The sequence below is a fragment of the Glandiceps talaboti genome, chromosome 12, assembly GCF_964340395.1.
Source record: "Glandiceps talaboti chromosome 12, keGlaTala1.1, whole genome shotgun sequence".
NCBI lineage: Eukaryota > Metazoa > Hemichordata > Enteropneusta > Spengelidae > Glandiceps > Glandiceps talaboti.
In genome coordinates, this window is record NC_135560.1 from 8,198,410 (window position 1) to 8,222,953 (window position 24,544).

At 37.4% G+C, this 24,544-nt stretch overlaps 1 protein-coding gene across 1 annotated transcript in view; it reads left to right on the plus strand.

The window, feature by feature from the left end:
- LOC144443682 (spatacsin-like) overlaps window positions 1-23,811 on the plus strand; it is a 25,950-nt gene extending 2,139 nt beyond the window's left edge. Inside the window, exons 4-19 of the mRNA XM_078133223.1 lie at window positions 681-889; window positions 1,105-1,242; window positions 1,582-1,764; window positions 2,552-2,716; window positions 3,709-3,961; window positions 4,621-4,763; window positions 5,233-5,370; window positions 5,884-5,950; window positions 6,544-6,705; window positions 7,556-7,698; window positions 8,033-8,137; window positions 8,701-8,875; window positions 10,092-10,168; window positions 19,846-19,995; window positions 20,350-20,501; window positions 23,275-23,811. Coding sequence (XP_077989349.1) covers window positions 681-889; window positions 1,105-1,242; window positions 1,582-1,764; window positions 2,552-2,716; window positions 3,709-3,961; window positions 4,621-4,763; window positions 5,233-5,370; window positions 5,884-5,950; window positions 6,544-6,705; window positions 7,556-7,698; window positions 8,033-8,137; window positions 8,701-8,875; window positions 10,092-10,168; window positions 19,846-19,995; window positions 20,350-20,501; window positions 23,275-23,449 — 2,435 coding nt within the window. The 3' untranslated portion in view covers window positions 23,450-23,811. The remainder of the gene's footprint in view (window positions 1-680; window positions 890-1,104; window positions 1,243-1,581; window positions 1,765-2,551; window positions 2,717-3,708; window positions 3,962-4,620; window positions 4,764-5,232; window positions 5,371-5,883; window positions 5,951-6,543; window positions 6,706-7,555; window positions 7,699-8,032; window positions 8,138-8,700; window positions 8,876-10,091; window positions 10,169-19,845; window positions 19,996-20,349; window positions 20,502-23,274) is intronic.
- Window positions 23,812-24,544: the final 733 nt, after the last annotated feature.

The window sequence follows — 24,544 nt, forward strand, 5'->3', positions numbered from 1 at the left end:
TACTTTAAATGGATAGCTAAAATATTACTTAGTTTTCTATTTCCAACTTGTGTATTCAACCCTTGAATATGTTTCAGTTTTTTTCTCATTTTTCCCATTTTTTTCAATTTAGTAATTTCTAACAATTTTTGTTTTTACTTCACCTGTTTACAATAAATGAGAGGTGGTAGTGATACATAAAAAAACCTCCTGACAAAACTGAGGTAGCTCATAATTTTTATCTTTACCTAAATACTCCAAACTACCAAGCTGGTTTTTGCCTGTGAACTAGAAGTTGTGATTTACTATTAACAAGGCAACTACTACTCTGACAATTGAGGTCTTGGTTTACTAAAATGAGACAAACTAGAACTATTGCTGTTGTGAATTCAATGTGGTAGATTACACAAGTTGGTGATAGTGGTGCGTCTGTTGTTCAAATCTAATCACCCTGTAATCAAGATACTGTAAACATTGGAAATCCCCAAAAATGTAGTCTGTAAGATCATGGAAGTCATAAAAACTGCCATTGTACTGTGAATGCAATTAATAAACCAATGGCCATTCAATACCCTATGCCAACATGTTGTAACAATAGTTTTAGCTTGTGTCTGTCAGGGTAAATTGAGACCTCAATTGCCAGAGTAGTATCTATACAATCTAAGTATATTATAAATTCTTTGAATGTCTACCTATTTTAGACTATGCCAAAGTCTACACAGTTTTCAAGCTACTTGAGGATGAAGATGTTGACCTAAAGATGGAATGCTTCTCAAATCCATCAGAAGAAGAAAATATCACGTATTACAGGGACATCATTGAAACTTTGCAGGCAAAGAACAAATTTGATGTAGCTAGGGAGTTTGCTGACACCATAGGACTTTCAACCAATCAGATAACAGTAAACAAGGTAAGAAAATCAAACTGGCTGAGGAGTCCTTGGGGACACTGAAATTTGCATGTCATGAACTATTCAAGATGTCTATGTATGCTTCAGTTATTTTTTGAACTTTTTATCTCAGACAGACAGACAGACAGACAGACAGACAGACAGACACATTTTTGACTGATGATTCTTAACGTGGAGCCATGTTCCCCAAAAATGTTTGTATTTTATCTTGTCAGTTGCTGTCTGAATTGTCAATAACACAGCAGTCTACTCTCTGGCAGAGATATGGAGGGAGGGAAACATTTTGGTTCAAATGTAATCAAACCTTCCATCAGCACCAAACTTCACCAAGTATTGCAACTGACTTTTTCAAGGTAAATTTCTTTCACATTTCTGTAAGGGGGATTCTCAGATTGTCACTACACATCAGGTTGCAACCCCCACACCCTCCCGTCCCCTCAGCCCTATCCCCTGTTCATAAATATAGCAGAAAAAGATGAAAACACTGTAGTCTTTTGACATATTTGATACTCTCTGAAACAGTAAAATTTATCAGAGTTTTAATGTAACATTTGTAGCATTGTGTTGCCCTCAATTTTGCAAAATTGTGCTAAAATGCTGCCCCCACAGGTGAATAATCCTTACTGTACACTCTGAGCTCAAACATTGTAAGACAGTCTGGCCTGAAAGTAACACTAATTTGCATTATTCAGACCCAGGCAGCCAAACAGAGCACACTTGTCCAGCAAGTATCAATCAAAGAAAAGGAGCAACTGCTTGGACTGGCATATCATTGGCTGGCTAGACAACACCCACCTGTACAGAGGGAGGAATTAGACAAACTGGAACAGCAAATCTGGAAGTGCAGAATTCAGAAAGAAGTTGAAAATGCAGAGGTTTGTGCGATAAACTGAAACAGATTTTCCTGCTTTTACTATAGTTGTTGCCCTTCCCTCAGACTTACTGAAATTTACTTTTATCAAAACTTTTGATATTTGAGAGCAGATAGTACTCTGGCAATCGAGGTCTTGGTTTGCTACGATAGACACAAACTAAAACTGTTGTTGTGACATGTTGATATAAGCTATTGAACAGGCTCTGATACTCACAGTAAGATGGAATTTTTGAAGACTTCCCAGACCTTGCATTGTACGTTTTTGGTGATTCTCAATCTTTACACTATGTTGATTACAGGGTGATCAAATCCACATAACAAAGACGCTGATATCACTAACTTGTGCAGTCTACCACATCAAACAACAATAGTTTCAGCTTGTGTCTATCTTAGTAAACCGAGACTTTGATTGCCAGAGTAGTAGCAGTAACAGTCTACTTTCATTAACAGCGTGAATGTGTAGAGAGAAACACTTTTGCAAAATTGATATTTTTGATTGGAAATTCACAACGTAGGCTGCAGTATTGAACAAAGTATACACAATTTGTAATCTACACTGGGCATGCTCAGTAGCAAAGGACTGTTGGATTATTTATAGTTGTAGTAATACCTAATCTGGGATAGCCTTCCTGCAAGAGTCTAACTACCCAAAACTTAGTCTAGAGGCTATCCGTGGCTTTGAATCCTTCCCTACGTCCAGAGGAATGAGGAGCCGATTGTGCCGAAATTTTCATTATCATTCTTGCATACTTGTACAATATTCATTATTATTATTATTGTTATTGTAGAAATCACCAATGGGTACAGAAGCCATCAAATTGGATGAAATGTTCAGACTACCTGAATCTAAAAGAATAGAACCCTACTTTGGTCACCTTGGTAAAGAAGAACTATTAATTAAGGAGAAATACAATATTGATAGAAACACTGAATCACCGTTGACAAATACAAAGGTAAGAAAATCTATAAGATTGATCAAGTCATAAAAACTGTTAGAAGAGTTTAGATGATAGATTTTATACAGTGTAACACATCTTAAGGGCACTTGGCGTGACCTTCCAAGCAATAACTGTTGTGCATTAGATAAACCATTTGCAACCTTGTTGTAACTATTCAATGTCAACTTGATATGTTGGAAAAAAGGAAAACTTTTGCGAAGTAATAAAAAAAATCATAAAAAGGAGGGTTTAGTTACTGTATTGTTTTCATTAATAATTATTGAATCCATTTTTTCACAAATCATCACTCAAAAATAAAAAAATTGTGTCTTTTAATTTGTGTCACTGTGTGGAAATGCCACTCACGGTGATACAATTCAATTCAGTTCAGTTCAATAACTTTATTTATCCCAAATGGGCAATTTGGTTTGGTGGACATAACATCTACACATCGAAAAAGAGAGACAAAGTTCAAAGCTAAAACAGACAAAATAAAAAGTTACAGGACATCAGAAGAACAATTCACACTTCAAAAAGAGCATTTAAAATGTTTTGTTTAAAAGCTGCATGGATGGTTTGAAAGAGTTCTCATGCCAGTTTGTCCTGCAAACTGGGCATCTAAATACGAACGAGGTGATATCGGGTAATAACCTTGTAGTATTTCCTGCAGTTGAGGATTAGCACTTTTTATACAGCAAAAAAAAAAAAAAAAATTAGGACAAAATTAGCATACTGTACACCTGGAATTTTTCACTAAAGACTTATTCCGCCTGGAATTTTTCGCTAAAGACTTATTTTCGCATATCTCACTGGAGAGCAAAAAGTTGAAAATATGTAGTGACTAAAATGCCTTCTTGTACTTGAACACAATGTACTAATCTGATAATTTAATAAAAAGTTGTCTTTGAAAACTTGCTGAAAACCGTAAAAGCGCCAAATTTACTAGTAGCAAAAATATCTAGGTTTACATGGTATAATATTCATTGATTTGAAAACTTTTGATACAGGAAAGACAAGCTGTAGACAAACTAATAGGAAGACAGTTGGATAAATGCTGTGTAAGCCAGGCCTTGAAACTTGCCAACCTGTTCAAGTATCTGAGTGAAAACCTGGCTATTGTTATGACGTGTCTTCAACTTGCCCAAGGTTTACAGACCGTAGACCAAATGGATGCAATGATGAAAGATTTGCCAAAGAAACACAAAGACAAGAGAGCCTCCTGGACATTGGTTGGTGGTACACTTAGTAGATCAACCAGTTGTAAGTATACATATGTACATCCATGTGACTGAGAGTAAAATGTATATAGTATGAAATTTTTGCAATTTGAAAATATTTAGAACTTGGATTTTGAACTTAAGAGAGATGATGAAAATTGGAAAATTTGCAAAAATTCCAGGATTTGCCATGATTTCATGGGTAGTTCCAGTACCACGATTAGGGAACTGATGATTAAGACTACTACAGTTTAGAGAATTCTACCAACAAAAGTCTGTCAGATGTTACCATTCACAAAGTTAGATTGTGACGTTTTGAATCTAATGTAAAGTGACACACACTGTCCATGTAAGTACTTTTGTCTGCAAATACCATTGCATTGGTACACTACAAACGCCATCAGGTATTGTGATGTTACATAGACATTTCTGGCATAACTAGAACTGATGCTATATGCAAATTAGGTCTGAAATATGCATATTTACTCAAGTTGACTTTCCAAAGTTTTAACCCCCACCCCACCCCACTCCATCCCATCGCATCCCATCGACCACATTGATCATATGCCAGTTATAAGTATTTATATAGAAACAAAACAGACAAATATGGCCATTTGCCTAGAGGGGATAGAGAAATGGGCTCTCACTGATCTGGCATTTGTTTATTTGCTAAAATTTAAAATATTTTCTTTTTATCAATAGTTGCTAGTCTGAGTAGTGTACAGACAGAGTACATGAGTCAAGATGCAGAAGATATCCTTGATGCCATGGAAACCATTGCAGAACACTGCATCCTTGGCAAAACAGCCTGTGACCGAATTATCAATTGTTATAGCATAGCACAGGTAATGTTTACTTCATCATTTAAGTTTTATCATGATTTCAGTGATTACTGACATTCCACAAGAAATACAAAAAAAAAAACATTCATTCACTCAGATGACAGTGGACAATAAAAGAAGGAAAAAAACATGTTTGTATTACAATACAGATACCTAGGTATGATAAGTTCTTCATTTATACCATTCATTGTAATTTGGTCAGTAATTTTCATTCTCACTTTTGAAATTCTATATTTAATATTCCATTTCAAACATTTGTAGCACATTTGATTGTCACTGTAAACAATTTCTACCTGCATTTGTAGGAAAATTATTGAAGGTTATCATTTCAAGTTCATTATATAACAAGCGAGCAATGTTAAAGAGTTCACTTATTCTTGTTTTGTGGAATCATTTGTATATTTGAAGTTGAACAGTCACAATGCCCCATGGTATCATATCGTATTAATATGTCCTTGTATTCTTGCATTAGATTCTTAACAAGAGTTATGAAAGTGTTGTCAGGCAAGATTGTTTTGATGTCTTAAAAGAAGTTCTCACATCTGATCATCCTCACCGATTTGAACTGTCTAAGACATACATCAGAAGTAGTGGTGTCAACGATGAAGAGGTATGTCACCTGAATGTACCCAGGATTTACTGTGTTAATACACTGTCTGTCACTGATAGTGTTTAGTCTTTCTTGTATATGAAAGTAACTCACAGTTAGACTAGGTTAAAAGAGGTCAAAATGTCTTTTAATACATCATTAACTTATGAAAATGTTATTTAAAATGTAATAAAGACAAAACAAACTAAAACGTAACCATAGTCGTAAAATGCAATGCATCTTGGAACCAGAAAATTGTCAATGCTACACAAGTAACAAATATTGTTTAGAATGGAAGCATCCAACTAATAATTAGTGATGAAACAGAAGAAGATGATTTATTTTCAAAACGGTGTCAACAGATGCTATGTCTAGTAATATTTAGTATGACTGGCTATGTCAAGGAAACTCATCTAACTAAGACCATCCATGCACTCACTGCACATATCATAGAAATGTCCCTGTTTGAATTTCATGAATTTGCATGGTAGTGGTTATAATGATAAATTTCTCTCTCTTTTTTCTCAATTTTAGTTGGCAGGTTTTCTTTCTGATGCTATTACCCATTCACTCTCAGTCTTCACAGGGTATGATTTTACAGGTAAGTGAAGGAAATACTACTACAGAATATCTGCCATCTTCAAACTAAGATAGACACAAACTAAAACTATTGATATTGCATATGGGTGATAGCAGTGCTTTTAGTTACTAGTAGTATGTGGATATAATCACCCTGTAATCAAGATAGTGTAAACACTGAATGAGGTTAAATGTGTGGTCATTTGAGAAAAACTTGCTATCAGCAACACCACCCTATTATGAGTATCAATAAAATGGAGATAGAATGTCCATGTACAATTGAAATTAATGATCAGTGCACTGAATAAATCATACATACCAAGTGTACAGACCACCAAACATGTGCTTGCAAGCATGCAAGATGAATTAGGTGGGGACTTTATCGCAAGCCCAAGTATATTTTTCAGCTGGTGCAAAGAAACATAATACCGCCTCTTGGCAGTAAATCTTGGACAGTGCCATAGAATGGTTTTTAATGACATCAGATGGGGAATGATTTAAATTGTGTAAAGACTCTGAATGACTCAACTATCATGAGGTAGAAAAGTGACCATTACATGTCTGAGATTACCATTTTTCTCCTTCAAGATATAAATTGTGTGTTTTATTTGACAGATGCTCCGTATACAGGTGGGGAGTTGATTTTTAGTCCTGTCAGCAACAAGGAGAATTTTCCTATGTTGGTCAAACTGTGTGATGACCCAGCTGTACTTGGCAACAGACTACTTGACACAGCAATATCTTTAGCAAGTTCTAACACAGACAACTCAAGCCTAGGTAACTATGTATTAATTTTGAAGATCTTTGTTGAGTTAAAATAAAAATAGCTATTGCTGTCATACTCTAGATTTTTGGGTTATATTGATAAAGTTGATGTAATCCATAAATGAAAGGACAGACAGTGGAGTGCTACGTGGTCTGTAATCAAAGGCAAAGGAGTTAGGGAAACTTCATAATTTCTAGTTTTAACCCCAACTTTCTATATCAAAAGTGGCTGTAGTAAAAAGTACTTTCTGTACTTCTACAAAGCTGTTCCTTCTCAGTGATGGGAGTTTAAATTCAACCGAGCACATACCTGTTTAGTCTAGTTCCTATACGGTACTATTACAATTTACACCTCCACTCATAGTCTAGTTCCTATACGGTACCATTACAATTTACACCTCCACTCACAGTCTAGTTCCTATATGGTACCATTACAATTTACACCTCCACTCATAGTCTAGTTCCTATACGGTACCATTACAATTTACACCTCCACTTAGAGACCTCGTTGGCATCCAGACTAATACATGTTAAATTAAAGACAGTCACTTTTGATAGTATGGGACTGACTCTCTACAGTATGTTGTTGTAAAACAATACTTCCAGACTCCCAATGTCATTGCAAATGATAAAATTCAAGTTTTATAACTGAACCAATGGATTCATAGATCATAAATAATAAATGTTTACACAAATATAAATAATACGGTGATTAAGAAACTTTTCACCATAATGTTGATAACCAAAAAGAACTCGAAAAAAATGGTTGCTTTATGAACAGACCATTTGTTGAATACTGAATTGTTTTCGAAATTTATCAAACGCCAGTATCGTTACTCGTAACAATTTCTTTGTATTTCAGTATTTACTATGGAGACAGAGTTAATTGTTAGAAGTCATCAATGCCATACAATGTGTTACAGCATGGAGGGAATAGCATCAGTTTTGAGGACTTGTAGATCACGTAGTGTGGTGCTGGCTGCTGCAGAGGAATACTCACTGCTGGTAAGAAATAGTCAGCCATATTGGATATGCAAATTAGATAATTAAGTATGCAAAGTTTGTAAGCAGTTGTGAACTCTTGACAATTTCAGGCTGTAGTGTATCAGTGGAAATAGATGCTGAATGTGAAAGATCTTATGTAAAATGAATGACAATTTTAATTGGTTATTTGCAGATTTCATCACTCGAAGCATCAATGACAAAATGAAATATATTTTGTTCATATCTTGAGTCATATGACTGTGATGAATATATAAGTAATGTATTTGTACTGGTCTTTTGATAAAGTCATAAACACTAGTTGAAGTTTTTGTGTGAAATTTTCAATACATCATAGGTTCGAATATTAACTGGTGTTGGCCGGTACAGTGAGATGACTTATATATTTGATATCTTGATGAAAGTGCAACAGTTTGAACTTCTCTTTAAGAAGGGGATTAAGGTGAGTCTGACATCAAATACATCTAATGAATATGTTAATCTAATGTAATGTAAAATTTGACATCAAATACATCGCATAATCCGACATCAAATACATCAGACAGATGTGTTAATGCTGTAGTAGGTAGACTGAGATGAAAATATAAAACCCTTCACTTGTATATATATAACATTTTTAGAGACTTATTTTCTCAAATGAGCTAATTTCTGGGTTTGCCAGATAGTAATAACAATAATGTTGTGATATTGTACTTACTTATTATTACATATGTACCAGAGATTACTTGCATAGTGTTGGTTTACATACTAGTGGTATGTGCAGTGTAGTGCACTACCTAAAACATTATCTCATACCTTTAATATGTAAATGATATGCAAATGAGTATACGATTATTCTGTGTACACAAAAGTGCAGATTACACAGTATACTTTTTACGGAATTATATGTTTTCAGGTAAACCTGTAATAATAACAGGACCACATGATGCAATAAGTGAAGTGAAATTATACAAAAATTGAAATATGTAAATCTATCTGACACTGTTTCTGATTTGACATCCCCAGCATGACAAACTGAAAGTTGCCCTCCTGGACTATCTCAAGAGACACCACCCTGCAGATAAGGAAACATTCACAATGGTGGCATTGAAATTTAGTATGCATAGAGAAATAGCTGAGTCCTTGGAACATGAGGCCAAGACATATCTGCAACATATACAGAACCAATATAGAAATATTGGTAAGTGAGTTAGTGTACACAAAATGATTGTAACATTAGGAGTATGGTGCAAGTGTTTAGTCCTTTATGCATGACAAGCATCTAATACTGTACACATTTAATATTACGACTGTGGTATAAGCATCTAGTACTGTATTTATGTAATATCAGGAGTATGATACAAGTGTATAGTACTCTATACATGTAATATTGGGTGTATGGTACAAGTGTCTAGTACTCTCTGCATGTAAGCCTCAAGTACTGTATGCATGTAATATTAGGAGTATGGTGCAAGTGTCTAGTCTGTTTTCATGTAAGATTAGGAGTATGGTGCAAGTGTATAGTACTCTATGCATGTAATATTGGGTGTATGGTACAAGTGTCTAGTACTCTCTGCATGTAAGCCTCAAGTACTGTATGCATGTAATATTAGGAGTATGGTGCAAGTGTCTAGTCTGTATTCATGTAAGATTAGGAGTATGGTGCAAGTGTATAGTACTCTATGCATGTAATATTGGGTGTATGGTACAAGTGTCTAGTACTCTCTGCATGTTAGCCTCAAGTACTGTATGCATGTAATATTAGGAGTATGGTGCAAGTGTCTAGTACTCTATGCATGTAATATTAGGAGTATGGTGCAAGTGTCTAGTCTGTATTCATGATGTAAGATTAGGAGTATGGTGCAAGTGTCTAGTACTATATGCATGTAAGCCTCAAGTACTGTATGCATGTAATATTAGGCATGTATGTAATATTAGGAGTATGGTGCAAGTGTCTAGTCTGTATTCATGTAATATTAGGAGTATGGGACAACCCAAAAGTGTACTTTTTTAAAACTTTGTGAACAGTGTAGACATGTTCAACAAACAGTTTAAATCCACATCAAAGTACCAATGACCTCAAGACATTTATTATAATTTATATGGTCGATCAATACCACATTAATGACATCATTTGCAATTGATGCTGTCGATATTTTGTTTCTAGTTATAATGCTATATTCATTTTATCCTGTAGTGTGTTTTGGTCAACTGACATCATTTTATGTTATGTTACGTAGACATTGCTTATATGTGATATTATGAAATGAACACACCAGCAAAATTTGTAGGATATATATTTCGACACCAATTAAAGAGCACCATTTAGTGTTTTGGGAGCTATATTTTCAAATATATAAGATTTGTACTATCAGCATTGGATATCAGTGTCTGATGGTATCCATTCTGTGTTTCAGAGTCCAGTCCAGAGTTACAGTCAACACTACAGAATACACTTCAGTTCTATACTGAGGCTGCACAAAGCTATGTCAAGGTAAATAAATAGTGGTTGTAGTAGCATCGACAATAATTGACACCTTGGTTTCACAGTAACTTGAAACTTTATTTACTGTAGACTTGTCATACTTGAATGCTTATAATCACGTAATGAAACGTAATCACACACTGTGGCACACTATGTCGCAGACACGTAAACTGAAAATAACACAATAAATAACACTTGTAAATACAAAATACAACACTTCAAATCTCTAGTAATAACTTAGGTGAATAGCGCCACCTATTGACAGGAATGAGAAATCGACTCCAATACTTTAACACTGATACTAAGTTATGTGTACTTACAGGAGTTCTAGAACAGTAATAGTACTCAAAAACATGATAAGAACCTACAACTATTCATAAGATATCTCGCAAGGTCTAATATCAAAGTCAAAGTCCTTCAATATTCTGTATCTCGCGATGGTAAAATTCACATCCGGTGCAAACATGTGACGATGACAATCGATGGTAGCGGCAATGATAACTTGCAACAAAACAGATCTAAAAGTCGATCATTTACATTCAAAATACCTAAAAGTGTTTCACAAAGGTCTAAAGTAAGTACGAACCTCTGTTATCGGGGTTAACTCGTCTGTAGTCAAGTAATAATGTGGAATATTTCTTCCCACTCACGTTGGCCCAAAAGGCACACTTCAAAACTTTGTTCTCCTTCCCATGCGCATGTGCGAGCGCCCTCAACCTACATCTAGCAAAATTTAAGCTACAACATCCCGGCCCCCCTAATTACGCAGAGGTATACTCGAAGTAATTAGAACTAACTTATTTCAATATACTAGTTTTCAAAACCGCTTTACGTAGCACCAGGTGTTGCTCTGAAAAGTTCACAAGAAATTATCTCAATGGTCCAATCAATAACTAAATTTCAAACCATGAAACTACTCGCGTGCAAATTTACGAACTCAAATGCAGCCTAATACTACAAGTTCTATAATCAGTCCATAAACACAACTAAATAATTATGGCTTTAAGAATCTAAAAATTCTTTGCGTCTACATTTTCTGAAAATCAACAGTCCACGAAAAATGCTGTCAACAGTCCCTAGTATGTACGATGACATATGAACAGTCCCTTTTCACATTAATTCCTCTTCATAGATGATCAAATACATTAGTACGTTACAATCTGTTCTGCAACAATAACAGTCACTTCTTGCTTACAATACAGTTCAAATGTCAGCTTCCAGGATAACACACAATTTAGTAATAGGGCGTTCCAAAACAGATGTTCCCATTTTGACTCGTGCAATCCTGACCAATCCTTTCTCATCCGGAAATACATCAACCACTCTCCCCATTTGCCACTGATTTCTTGGAGAGTTGTCTGCAACTAACACTATGTCATTCATTTCAATATTTCTCTCAGGATTCACCCATTTCTGACGTTCCTGCAGGCGTGTCAGATACTCCTTGCTCCATCTTCTCCAGAATACATTGGCTAAGTGTTGAATTTGCCGCCACCTCCTCCTAGCCAAGTTGTCTTCCTTCTGAAATACTCCAGGTGGTGGTACCTGTCCTGACTGTAACAATAGAAGGTGATTAGGTGTTAGTGCTTGAGGGTCTGTAGTATCATTCGATACTCTGGTGATTGGTCTACTGTTGATTACTGCCTCAACTTCGCACATCAGGGTTTGTAGTCCCTCATCATCTAAACGAGTATTCTGCTCTCTTAATAAGCCATATAGAATCTTCCGTACTGATCGTATCATCCTTTCCCAAACTCCTCCATGGTGGGAAGCATATGGTGGGTTAAATTCCCATTCTATGTCTTCTTGGCGCAAACTGGAGTGCATTCTTGACTGGTTCCATTTCTCTATCTCCTCCCTAAGCTCACGTTTTGCTCCTATCAAATTAGTACCATTATCAGACCTCAACTTACGAACAGGACCTCTTCTAGCAGCAAATCTTCTTATTGCGTTTATACATGAATCGGTGTTGAGGCTATGAGCAACCTCAATATGAACTGCTCTGATAGAAAAACAAGTGAACAACACTCCATAGCGTTTGACTGTGCTGCGCCCCCGCTTGATCTCAAATGGACCAAAATAGTCAACTCCAGACTGTGAGAATGGTGGTTCTCCAATAATCAGTCTCTGCTCTGGTAGATCAGCCATCTTTTGTGTCATCAGCTTGGCTCTATAGCGCTTACAAACAACACATTTAGCAATAATACTTCTGATCTTGACACTGGCTTTAGGAATCCAATATCGTTCACGCAGCTTTGTCAAAGTGATGTTACTTCCCATATGTCCTGTATGTCGATGGATGTCTTCTAATATTAGCTCAGTAATTGGTGAGTCTTCTGGTAAGAGAATTGGGTGTTTTGTTTCCATGGGAATTGCTGCTCGTGACAGTCTTCCTCCAACCCTAACAACTCCATTACTGTCTTTAACTGGGTCTAATTTCATGAACCTATGTTCACAGTCCTTACTGATATCTGAAAAATGTCTTTCCTGCACATATTTGACTATGGACATCTCAGCTGCCCTCATGTCTGCTGCTGTTAAGTAGTCTGGCTTCTGACTATCATTGTGAGTAACTCTCTCAGCTCTATTCATCCGTTTCTTCAGATTCTCCTTCAGTCATAGAATCCAAGCTACTGTAGTTTTCAGCCTTTCCCAGCTTGAATATCTGCTTAACAACTTGTCCATTGTTGTATGGGATTCTTCCTTCATGGTGCTTGCTGCAACCCCTTTTACTTCTGGGTCATCAGCAGGCAGATTTCTGCACAACTCTGTCTTAGGCCATTGTGACTCATCCATCTTTAGGAACGCTGGTCCATATAACCACTGTTTGGTCATCTTTTCGTCCTTGACCTGTAGTCCTCTCGAAGCTATGTCAGCCGCATTCAGTTTGGTGTTTACATACCTCCACTGCTCTGGTGCTGATCCCTCATGTATGGTAGTGAGACGATTTGCCACAAAGGTATGAAACCTGCTAGTGTTATTGTTGATATAGCGTAACACTGACATACTATCTGTCCAATAGATAATCTTATCGAACTGGTAGTCCATTTCCTTTGTGATCATATGAGCAAACTTCACTGATATGCTCGCCGCTGTCAATTCCATCCTGGGTATTGTGATCCTTTTCAAGGGTGCGACTCTGGCCTTTCCCATCAACAGATTACAGTGTACTTGTCCTCTGTTGTCACTAAGTCGGGTATAAGCTGCAATCCCATAGCCCTTGTCACTAGCATCGGAAAACATATGAAGTTGACAGGAAGTGATCTGGACACCTCCAGGTTTTAGACTCCTTGGAACTGTGAGCTGCTCTATGTAAGGGATGTCTTCTACCCACTGCCGCCATTTCTTAAGGTCATCTCCACCTATAGGTTCGTCCCATCCAATATTCTGCTTGCAAAGAGACTGTAATAGTATCCTGGCTGGCAATACAAATGGCGCAGCAATGCCCAACGGGTCAAAGATTGTGCTAATCTTGGATAGAATACCTCTTCTGGTGTATGGTCCATCCTTCAGGTTTATCTTAAAACCAAAGGTATCTGTGTCGACTGACCACACTACTCCTAGAGCTCTCTCTATCTGCTGGTCATGTTGATCAAGGTCGTATAGGAGTGTCTTGGCCCTCTCCTCTACAGGTATGGAGTTGTTAACAGCCTTACTTGTGCTGATCCACTTTGTTAAACGAAATCCACCCTTCTGGCAGAGTTCTCTTGTGTCCTTGGCAATTACAATGCCCTGCTCATCAGTATCAATGGACTTCAAGAAATCATCAACATAGAAATTCCTGAAGATACCGTCAACTACTTCAGAGTTAAAGTCCTGCTTGTTGTCTATTGCAGTCTGGTGAAGTGCAATGTTTGCACATGCTGGTGACGACACTGCTCCAAACAAGTGTGCAACCATCTTGTACTCATCTGGCTCTCTCGTGAAGTCTCCATCTGGCCACCAGAGAAATCTCAGACAGTCTGTATGATGATCTGAAACCTTGACCTGATGAAACATACTTTCGATATCGGCCATTACAGCCACAGGCCCCTGTCTGAATCTCAACAAAACATTCACAATGGTATTGGTCAAGTTGGGTCCTGACAGCAGTGTATCATTCAGCGACACACCCTTACACTTGGCTGAACAATCAAATACAACTCTTATTTTCTGTGGTTTTCTGGGATGGTATACGCCGTGGTGTGGTATATACCAGACTTTACCACTCTGGGAAGTGTCCTCTTGAACACCATCTTCACTAACCTTCGTAGCATATCCACTGACTAACAGTTTGTCCATGAAGTCTCTATAGTCTGTGAAGAACTTATAGTCCTTTACCATCCTTCTTCGGAGTGAATGCAGTCTATTCAGTGCTAAATCTCTGTTATCTGGCAACAATACACTTTCATCTCGGAAGGGTAAGTCCATAGAATAATGACCACCTTGGAATCTGATTGACTTGGTCATCTTCTCTTTGAACAGCTGATCTTCCCTGGAAGGCTCCTTCCTGGTGTCTACGCACCGCTCTGGGAAGTCTAAATTTATTGCATTTCTGACTAGCTGCTCCAACTGACGACTTTCCTCCAAGACTGTTACGTCTACCCTGTTGACTGCCAAATTACTATGAAGATCTTCCTTATCTCTGATTACATTCCACAAGATCCATCCAATGGCTGTTTTGGCTGCATATGGACTCCCTCGAGGTCCAGTTTTGATAATCTTTGGAGTGTAGGCATCAGGAACATTATTTCCAATTAACAGACCAATGTCAGCATTTAATGTAGGTACAGCAATCCCTTTTAAGTGATCCCATCTTTCAATGTCCTTCTGTGTTGGGATGTGTTTACTTGTCACAGGGATCCTCTCTTTGGTGTACAGTGGTGGCAAACTAACGCAGTCATGACCATCCAAATCGCTAACCGTTAATGCACTGATCTGGTGAGTTGTGAGACATTGTGGTGACCCCATAGTGTCTAGCTTAACTGTCATTTTCCGCCCAGTCACCCCAAGCTGCTTGGCTAGGCCTTCAGTACAAAAGCTGACATTGCTTCCTGTATCTAAGAACGCATATGTCTCAACACCTATGTTATTCCGGGCTCTGACTACGACTGGTACAATGGCCATGGTGCATTCTCCACTGTCGCCGGCCCCCATTGAACACTGTGCCTTGTCTAGTACAGTTCTGTCCATACAGGTATTGGAATTAATGGAAACCCCTTGCTGTTACTTGGCAGTATCGCTGATTTCCACTGAACTCTTGTGAGCTCGGTCCTCGTCATGAAGTATAGTTGGGTGTTTCTCATTACACCTATCACAAGATAATCTGGCTCTGCATTGTCTTATCAGATGTCCCTGCTTGAGGCATCCATAGCAAAGTCCCTTGGACTTGACAAAGTCTGACCTATACCTTGCGGGTTTACTTACAAAGTTTAGACATGAATTTAATACATGTCCAGAGTCACTACAATAACCACATGGTTTATCGAAGGCGAATTTCTTGCTGGTTTTGTTCTGATCAGTTCCTGCTGATGTTTGTTTGCCATCCTTATACAGCGAACTGGCATTACAAGATTCCACATTGGTTGCTAAAACCTTTCCCCCAGCCTGTTTACCTCTGAATTGCCTTCCTGATGTATTAAATACTCTCTTTGTCTCCGAAACAAGCATATCTCTTCCATACATAGGATCAGTAGCTTTCCTTGCTTCTCTACGAACAAAATCGACCAAATGTTTGAACTGCACAGCTTCATCTTGATCTCTATTGTTTTGGACAATATTCCTCCACTTGTCATGTAGCCAAAATGGAAGCTTCTTTACTATCTGTCTAATGTTGTCTGCATATTCTAGTACCTTGCCAGCATCTACAGTGCCAACAGCATATTGACACTCCATGAGAAACACTGCATAATCATCGAGTGCTTTAGCATCGTCTGATTTGATTGCTGGCCAATTTAAGGCCTTCTTAATGTATGCAGCAGCAACAACTTCTGGATCTCCATATCTGGTTTTCAGTTCTTCCATAGCCTTGGAATAGCCAATGTCACTATTTAAGTGTGAGTAACCCAATATGATCTTATGTGCTTCGCCTGTCATATATTGTTCTAAGTAGCTCATTCTTTCATCATCAGAATCTGTGTAGGCTACTATCCTGGTAGTGAACTGGCGTAGAAATCTAGGAAAGTCCATGGGATTTCCTCCAAATTTACTCAACTCAACCTGTGGTTTTCTAAGTTCCTTTGTAATACAACGTGCAGTCATTTCACCTATGTTCTGTGTACCTGCATGCTGAACTACTGAAGATACTGGTTGTGTTGACACAGGTACTTCTGGACGCTGGACAGTACCATTACCAACAGGACGATCAATTGACATGGCTGTTGTCTCTGGAACTCGAATTGTATAATTACTGTGTTCATCTGGTCTACTGTATCTGCTGAATCCGCTAACAAGGTGAGATTGTACTCCTTCAGGTTGCTGTAAAGTCTCCATTTGCGGACTTCTTGTCTTTGTTCTAGGCTGACTTGGCTCAGGCAATGAATAAACATAATCTCTTACTTCAGCTGTAGTGTCTACTGGTTGCCTCCTTGACTCGGGTAGTAACTTGGTACCACTTGACTTGAGTTTTACATCAACTCTATGCTTGATTGACTCAGGCCTTGTGATTTGAGTGTCAAGACAGCTACCATTTACATTTTCTTCAAAACGCTCCAAGACTTGTGTGCGGGCATTACTGACAGCCATTTCCTGCTTTAGTCTGAACTCTTCTTCCAATTTCCCCAGTTGTAGTCTTGACATTTCTAATTCCATTTCAAGCCTTTTGCCTTGAATGTCTAACCGGAGTTTTTCTTCTAAAGCTGACTTACGTACATTAATTTCTGCCTGCTTCTGTTCCTCTTGTAGCCGCAACAATGATGTTGTAGAATATCTGGAGCCTCCACTGGACTTCGATTTACTGGTCTTGCCACTAGTTTGGGATGCACTGTCTTCTGGGTCTATAAAACGGCCAAAATAATTCTCGACAGATGTTTGCATTTCCCTCACATAACTACGTCTGCCAGCAAACATGAGACTGTAGAAACCTTGGTCATGCTCAGAAAGACAGTAATACAAGTCATTCTCAGCAGTGAGATATTGATCATAAAGTCTTAGAAACTGCTTGTGATGTTCCAAAACCTGTGCTTTACTACCATGCACCCTTAACAAATTGTTCAGAGCTTCGATAATATCTTCAAGCTCCCTTACTGCCTGGTCGTAGGCTACTTGCCTTCTTTCACGCATCGTTACAATAGACTCATCTGGTTCTATACCTGCCATGGCTGATAAACTTCTGTTGTGCAATTAAGTATTGACACACCTGTTGTTTAGAGGAGTTCACTTCTTTCTTTTCTTCTCACGTTGAGTATACACCCAAACATCTGGTTGAGTCTTGAGTTGAGTTACCTTGTTTTCTTGGAACAGATATTGAGAGTTTGATGTATCTTCTTACAATTTCACATTACATCAACGGTTTACTCTCTCTTCTTATGTTCGAGTTATTCCACCTCAGAGTTTACTATGTAGTAGCATCGACAATAATTGACACCTTGGTTTCACAGTAACTTGAAACTTTATTTACTGTAGACTTGTCATACTTGAATGCTTATAATCACGTAATGAAACGTAATCACACACTGTGGCACACTATGTCGCAGACACGTAAACTGAAAATAACACAATAAATAACACTTGTAAATACAAAATACAACACTTCAAATCTCTAGTAATAACTTAGGTGAATAGCGCCACCTATTGACAGGAATGAGAAATCAACTCCAATACTTTAACACTGATACTAAGTTATGTGTACTTACAGGAGTTCTAGAACAGTAATAGTACTCAAAAACATGATAAGAACCTACAACTATTCATAAGATATCTCGCAAGGTCTAATATCAAAGTCAAAATCCTTCAATATTCTGTATCTCGCGATGGTAAAATTCACATCCGGTGCAAACATGTGACGATGACAATCGATGGTAGCGGCAATGATAACTTGCAACAAAACAGATCTAAAAGTCGATCATTTACATTCAAAATACCTAAAAGTGTTTCACAAAGGTCTAAAGTAAGTACGAACCTCTGTTATCGGGGTTAACTCGTCTGTAGTCAAGTAATAATGTGGAATATTTCTTCCCACTCACGTTGGCCCAAAAGGCACACTTCAAAACTTTGTTCTCCTTCCCATGCGCATGTGCGAGCGCCCTCAACCTACATCTAGCAAAATTTAAGCTACAACAGTGGTTATATATATTTACATAGCGTCATTAAAGTCACAATAGATTATTCAACTTTCTTTTGAATTTCATTACTAATAATGACATAGTCTTGATGATCTTTTCACTTGATTTCATGGAATTTGCGTAGTTAGAAAAGTGTGTATTGCTATTGGTTTTATCAGAGTTAGGACGGCTTGAAGTCATTTATTTATAAACAGGAATATGGTATGCTATTATTACTCTGGTAATTGAGCCTTCAGTGTACAGGTAGACACAAACTAAAACTATTGTCGCAACATGTTGATACAACAGTGATAAGATACTGAATGGACGTTTTATTATATAGCCTGTTCAGACTACGAATTTTGTGTAGGGCCAGGCCATGGCCAGGTCCTGGTCTGGGACAAAAAAAACAGGTGTGAACGGTTTAGCCAGGGCCTGGCCCGGACAAGATTTGGTCCCAGACGAGAAGGTGGTTCAGGCCCTGGCCTGGGCCGGGCCTGGTCTTGTCCCAGAGCAAAAACGTCCGTGTGAATGCAGACCTTGTCCCAGATGACGCCCTCTCATGTTGACCTACAGTATATGTTGACCTTTTTACTATTGTCTAAGCGTCCCATGAATGTGTAATGTTATTATCAGTTGGAAAGTAAACAATTATCGAAGTCAGCCATATTTAACAATAGTAGCGTTGATGTGACTGAGGGCGCTGTTTTTGTCCTAGACTCGATGACGACAAATATGCAATCTGAACGCAGACCAAAAGTTAACACCTGATTAATTTGTTTACTGGGACCAGGCCGTGGCAAGGTTTTTCACATATGTGAACACCCTTATAGTCTCAGTAGGGAGGTGTCCCAGCATTTTATTGACAGAGTTCCATGAACTTGTAGTGTAGCTAGTGTTTTAGGACTTCCAATGTTTAAACTATTTTGATCACAGGGTGATAAGAATCACACAACAGAGGAACGCTATCACCCACTTGTGTAATCATAGACCCTACACAAGGGTCTATGGTGTAATCTACCACAATGAAGAATAATAGATATAGTTTGCACCTATCTTTAATAGTAAACCAAAGGCTTAATTACCAGAGTTGTAACAATGTATATTCCAGTTTATGTACCTAAGTCATTTCCAAAAGAAATCTCGTATGAGGACACTCAAAATTGAGGAAATCAAAATCTTTTCATCATGTATGCCAAGTGCATGATAGTACTAACTAGCAACTGACAAAATGGCTGTAAATTTGTACTAAAAACTTAAACAATTGAAAACCAAAAAAGTAAAACTGTTTCAATTAACCAAGAACATTTACTGACAAATGTCAAATATTTGACTTGAGACATTGGGAAAGGACGATTTTAAAAAGGACACTGAACTTTAGTACTGAACAATTCTGGCTCGCACATCCAATCAAAAAGTTACAATAATTCTTTCCTATTTCCACAGGTTGGTTGTCGACGCCATGCTGAGCAGTGTGTCAAACAAGCACGACTACTGGCATTACAAATACATCTGTTGTCATCAAGAACCAAAGTCATCAATCTCAGTCAAAGAGAAGTTAATATTTTCATTGCCAAGCACCCCAGGTTTCCTGAGGTAAGTCCATATTACCAAGCATCTACCTTTTCTGAAGTATGTTCATATTACCAAAATGCCCTAGATTTCTTGAGGGAAGTCCATATTACCAAACACTCTAGATTTCTTGATTATTTACCAAATGACCCAGATTTCTTGAGGTACATTCATATTATATCACAAATTTTCAAAGTCATTCCATGTTACTATTAAAAACACCCTCAATTTTCTGAGGTCATTTGATATTACCACATTACCAAACATTCTCAATCCCTACCAACTACTGAAAAACAAATGTGTCTTTACTTCAATTCTGGTTCTAGCAACATTTACGTATTTTGATCAATAATTGAATACTTTCTCCTCTCTTTGAAGGCATTGATTGTATCAGACGCCTATGGTAAACGTATGGAATGGTCTACAGCCATTTACAATAATGTTGTAGCTGATGGTGATTTTCGATACCTAGATGATTTTCGACACCATCTTTCATTGACTTCAGAACTGTACTCAGAGTTGGCTGTCAGGTATGTCAACCACAACAATACTTAAAGGTGATTCAAAATGCTCAGATTCACTATCGCTAATTTGCTAGACGACATGTTTGTGAAATGCATTCTGGTTTTAAAACTTTTCAAAAGCGTCTGCAAACTCCTTAAAATGACCTTTTTTCAGTCACTTCCCTTCGGATTTACTTCGAGAGTTTTCGGGTATTTCCGGTCCCACCTAGACCACAGGATTTTATGACGTCATAAGGGGTACACGTTAGCACTAAGACTATGACGACCGTAGTCACTAGGTGAACAAAACTCAACAGCATTGTGAAAAAATACATTGCTAGTGGTTGTAACAGACATCAGTAAACAAAAACTACACTCTACATGTCTTATTAACCAACATTTACCGATAATTACTCACACTTTCTGACTAATTGGCAGTGTCTGTTGGTATAAATGCTAAAATATTATCTCCCCATATTATGGCAAAATAAATCAAAACGGCTAGACTACAGTGTAGATAAACATAAACACTTGTAATGTCGCTCGCGTGTTTCAATTTATTTATCTGATTTTTTTATTATTTGCCGAGGAGAAGCATTACAATATCTTCGACAGGCATGGCGTCGACAGCATATTATAGCCCACTATACTCGACTATACTCACTGATGTCGCCTTTTGAACGGCGCATTTAGCAACAAAGTAAACATATTTATCTTGAATAAATATACTAGCTATTAGATTGCCATATTATCAGCAATAAAATTGTAAAGAATTGAGGAAATTTCGTGAGTTTAGTGTTGTCATTTACATGACTTTAGCAACTCGTCTGGAAGAAAACTTGTATGGTTTCCCTTGTTGCGATATCACTTAATTTAATGCAACAAGCGGCCTATTTAATATTCATTTGAAGAATTCTGTAACGAATCATGGTATTCGAAGTATACAGTTTAGGAAACCAACAAATCAAATATCGTGATGTGTTCATGATATTAAATATGATTGGACAATATTGACGCCGGCAATCAAGGTCGTGACCCCAGCACATGGTTTTGAAAGAAAGCCTGCAACTAGATACTTGGCTAGCCACGTCCGGTCCAGTTTCTCAGGGTTTGTTTTGAAGTTAGAGACGTTATTTCTGTACGACTTGAAGAATTTTACAATATATCTGATTGATAAATATGGATTACATCAACACGTGGATAAATTTAACCCGACACGAATGTGCGCTGTGCTCTCCCGATTCCATACGTACATTGTACATACACTGCTTCAGCTTTGATCGGCGGAACTATCCTAGTATAAGCTTACTGCCGCGGCCGCGGTGACTGCACAAAACTTGACAACACTACCCCTCTACCGATATATAATAATCACCTGTATACCGTGATAAAAACAAGCAATAATTCAAGTCCCCAACAAGTCAATGAGACCTACTTCTGTTCTGTCCGATCCGAATGCGAGTTTCTTAGGTTTTATATGGGTTTCAGACTCGGACTAGAGTATTACGCCCTAGACAATAATAGATGTAACTTGTGTTCACTAGCCAAACATGTGACAATACATGACCACAACGAAAACTGTGAAAAATTTACAGGTCAGTCTCATTTTATATATGGACAACAAAATTAGGTCGGTCACAGTTCCATTTACATGATGCAATTACTCGGAGCGTACTTCCATATGCTGGGAGCAAATCGAATCAATTAGTGTATTATGGGACCAACAAATATATTGTGGCACATGTCCCGATACGCCTTCTTGAAGTTTCCCATTGGTATTCTAATAGCTAGTATATTTATTTGAGATGAAATATGTTTACTTTGTTGTTAAATGCACTGTTCAAAAGGTGACGCGAGTATGATTGGGCTAAAATATGCCGTCCTTGGCCCGGGGATGCCGTCAAACGTCACAACGGTATCGTAATGCTTCTTCTTGTCGGCAAATAATAAAAAATCAGATAAATAAAAGTCAATGAATGTGAAACACGAGAAATTACAAGTGTTTATATATATCTAGTCTAGCCGTTTTGATTTATTTTGCCATAATATGGGGAGATCATATTTTAGCATTTATACCCACAGACACTGCCAATTAGTGAGAAAGTGTGAGTAAATATCGGTAAATGTTGGTTAATAAGACATGTAGAGTGTAGTTTTTGTTTACTGATGTCTATTACAACCACCAGCAATGTATTTTTTCACAATGCTGTTGAGTTTTATTCACCTGTTGACTACGCTCGTCATAGGCTACGTGCTAACCATGTGTCCTTATGACGTCATAAAATCCTGTGGTCTAGGTGGGACCGGAAATACCCGAAAACTCTCGAAGTAAATCCGAAGGGAAGTGACTGAAAAAAGGTCATTTTAAGGTGTTTGCAGACGCTTTTGAAAAGTTTTAAAACCAGAATGCATTTCACAAACATGTAGTCTAGCAAATTAGCGATAGTGAATGCGAGCATTTTGAATCACCTTTAAGTCACCTACTCTTAATAAATTCAGGACAGACATGAAGATTTCATCATTTTGACAGACCTTTTTAACATCTCTAGTGGATTTTGTGTTCTCCCATTGAAATGCTATATAGGCATATCCTGCCCAAATGGGGGCCACTTTATGGGTGAATTTGAAATAGGATGTCCTTTTTTGCATTTGTTTTGTGTGAAAGCAGTTTATGCTGAAGCTTCACATAATTTCTAATTTTTCAAAATAAAATGTGCATGTACATATCCATTGTGATCAATTTTGACTGCTGTCTGTGTGAATGATAATGATGAAAATGTGATGTTTATTCTCTTTACAGATATAAACATGAAAGTAGCAAATCATCAACATTGACTTCCAACATGAAGAAAGTATTGCTGTATTGTCCAGACATTCAAGTTCAGTATAGATTGGCAACAGAGTTAGGATTTAATGAGATGGCTACAACTATGCTACAAGGTGATGGAGGTGCCTATCTCAGAGATGTCACATGATTGAAATCAAACTTTGTAACTAGGGATTCGCATACTAAATGACTGGTTTGCATACTAGTTGCCTGATTTGCATACTAGTTGCCTTATTTGCATACTAGTTGCCTGATTTGCATACCAGTAACCTGATTTGCATACTATTTGACTAATTTGCATACAAGTCAGGTGATTTGTATCTCAGATGAAACAGGAGTCAAACCAAACTGAATGCCCAGATCGAAGTTCTGTGTTCATTTAAAGGTTGATGATTTGCATACTAATTAGGTGATTTGCATACTACATGTAGTCAGCTGATTTGCATAGACTATTTGTAGTGCCTTCATCAGTTTTTATAGTCATCACTATTGAATTGTTCATGAGCAGTTTGGACAAGTTGACTTCCTTTGATAAGAGGATAGGATAATAACATGTGACTACATTTTCTCAGTAGATATATCTCCCACCAATGGTAACCCATATAATGCTAGTATTTGATTCACCACTGTCTACAGTTATACACTATTACAGCAGTGAGGTCTCTGGGCATGTCTTTTCTGTATCAGAAAATCTCAATATAATTTATAAACCCAGTTCTCATATTTTTTGCCCGTCTTTTAATAAAAGTTAGACATTAAATATAATGTTTGCATAGATATTTCAGTTTTATACTTGACTTCATTAGTAATATCCTGTCAATTCACTGTACACATGATGATGATGAGGATGATGATGATGATGATGATGATGATGATGGTGGTGGTGGTGGTGGTGGTGGTGGTGGTGGTGGTGATGATGATGATGATGATGATGATGAAACTCATATTTTATGATAAACCATGACATGTCAGCTCACTGTCACATGATCCAATATCATGCAATTTAGACAGAAGCCAAAAACCTGCCATATTTAGAGAAATATGTTATGTATAAGGTGCTTGGAATGATACCAATTACAAACAAAATAAATAGCAGTTATATAGAGTGAATTGATGTAAAACTTTTGTACTTTTAGTTTACTTTTAAATACGGTTCTGTCCTGGTATGCACTAAATTTAAGTTTAGCACGTACATGCACATTTTTTCTTGAAAAATTAAAATATGCTCGAATAACTAAACGTT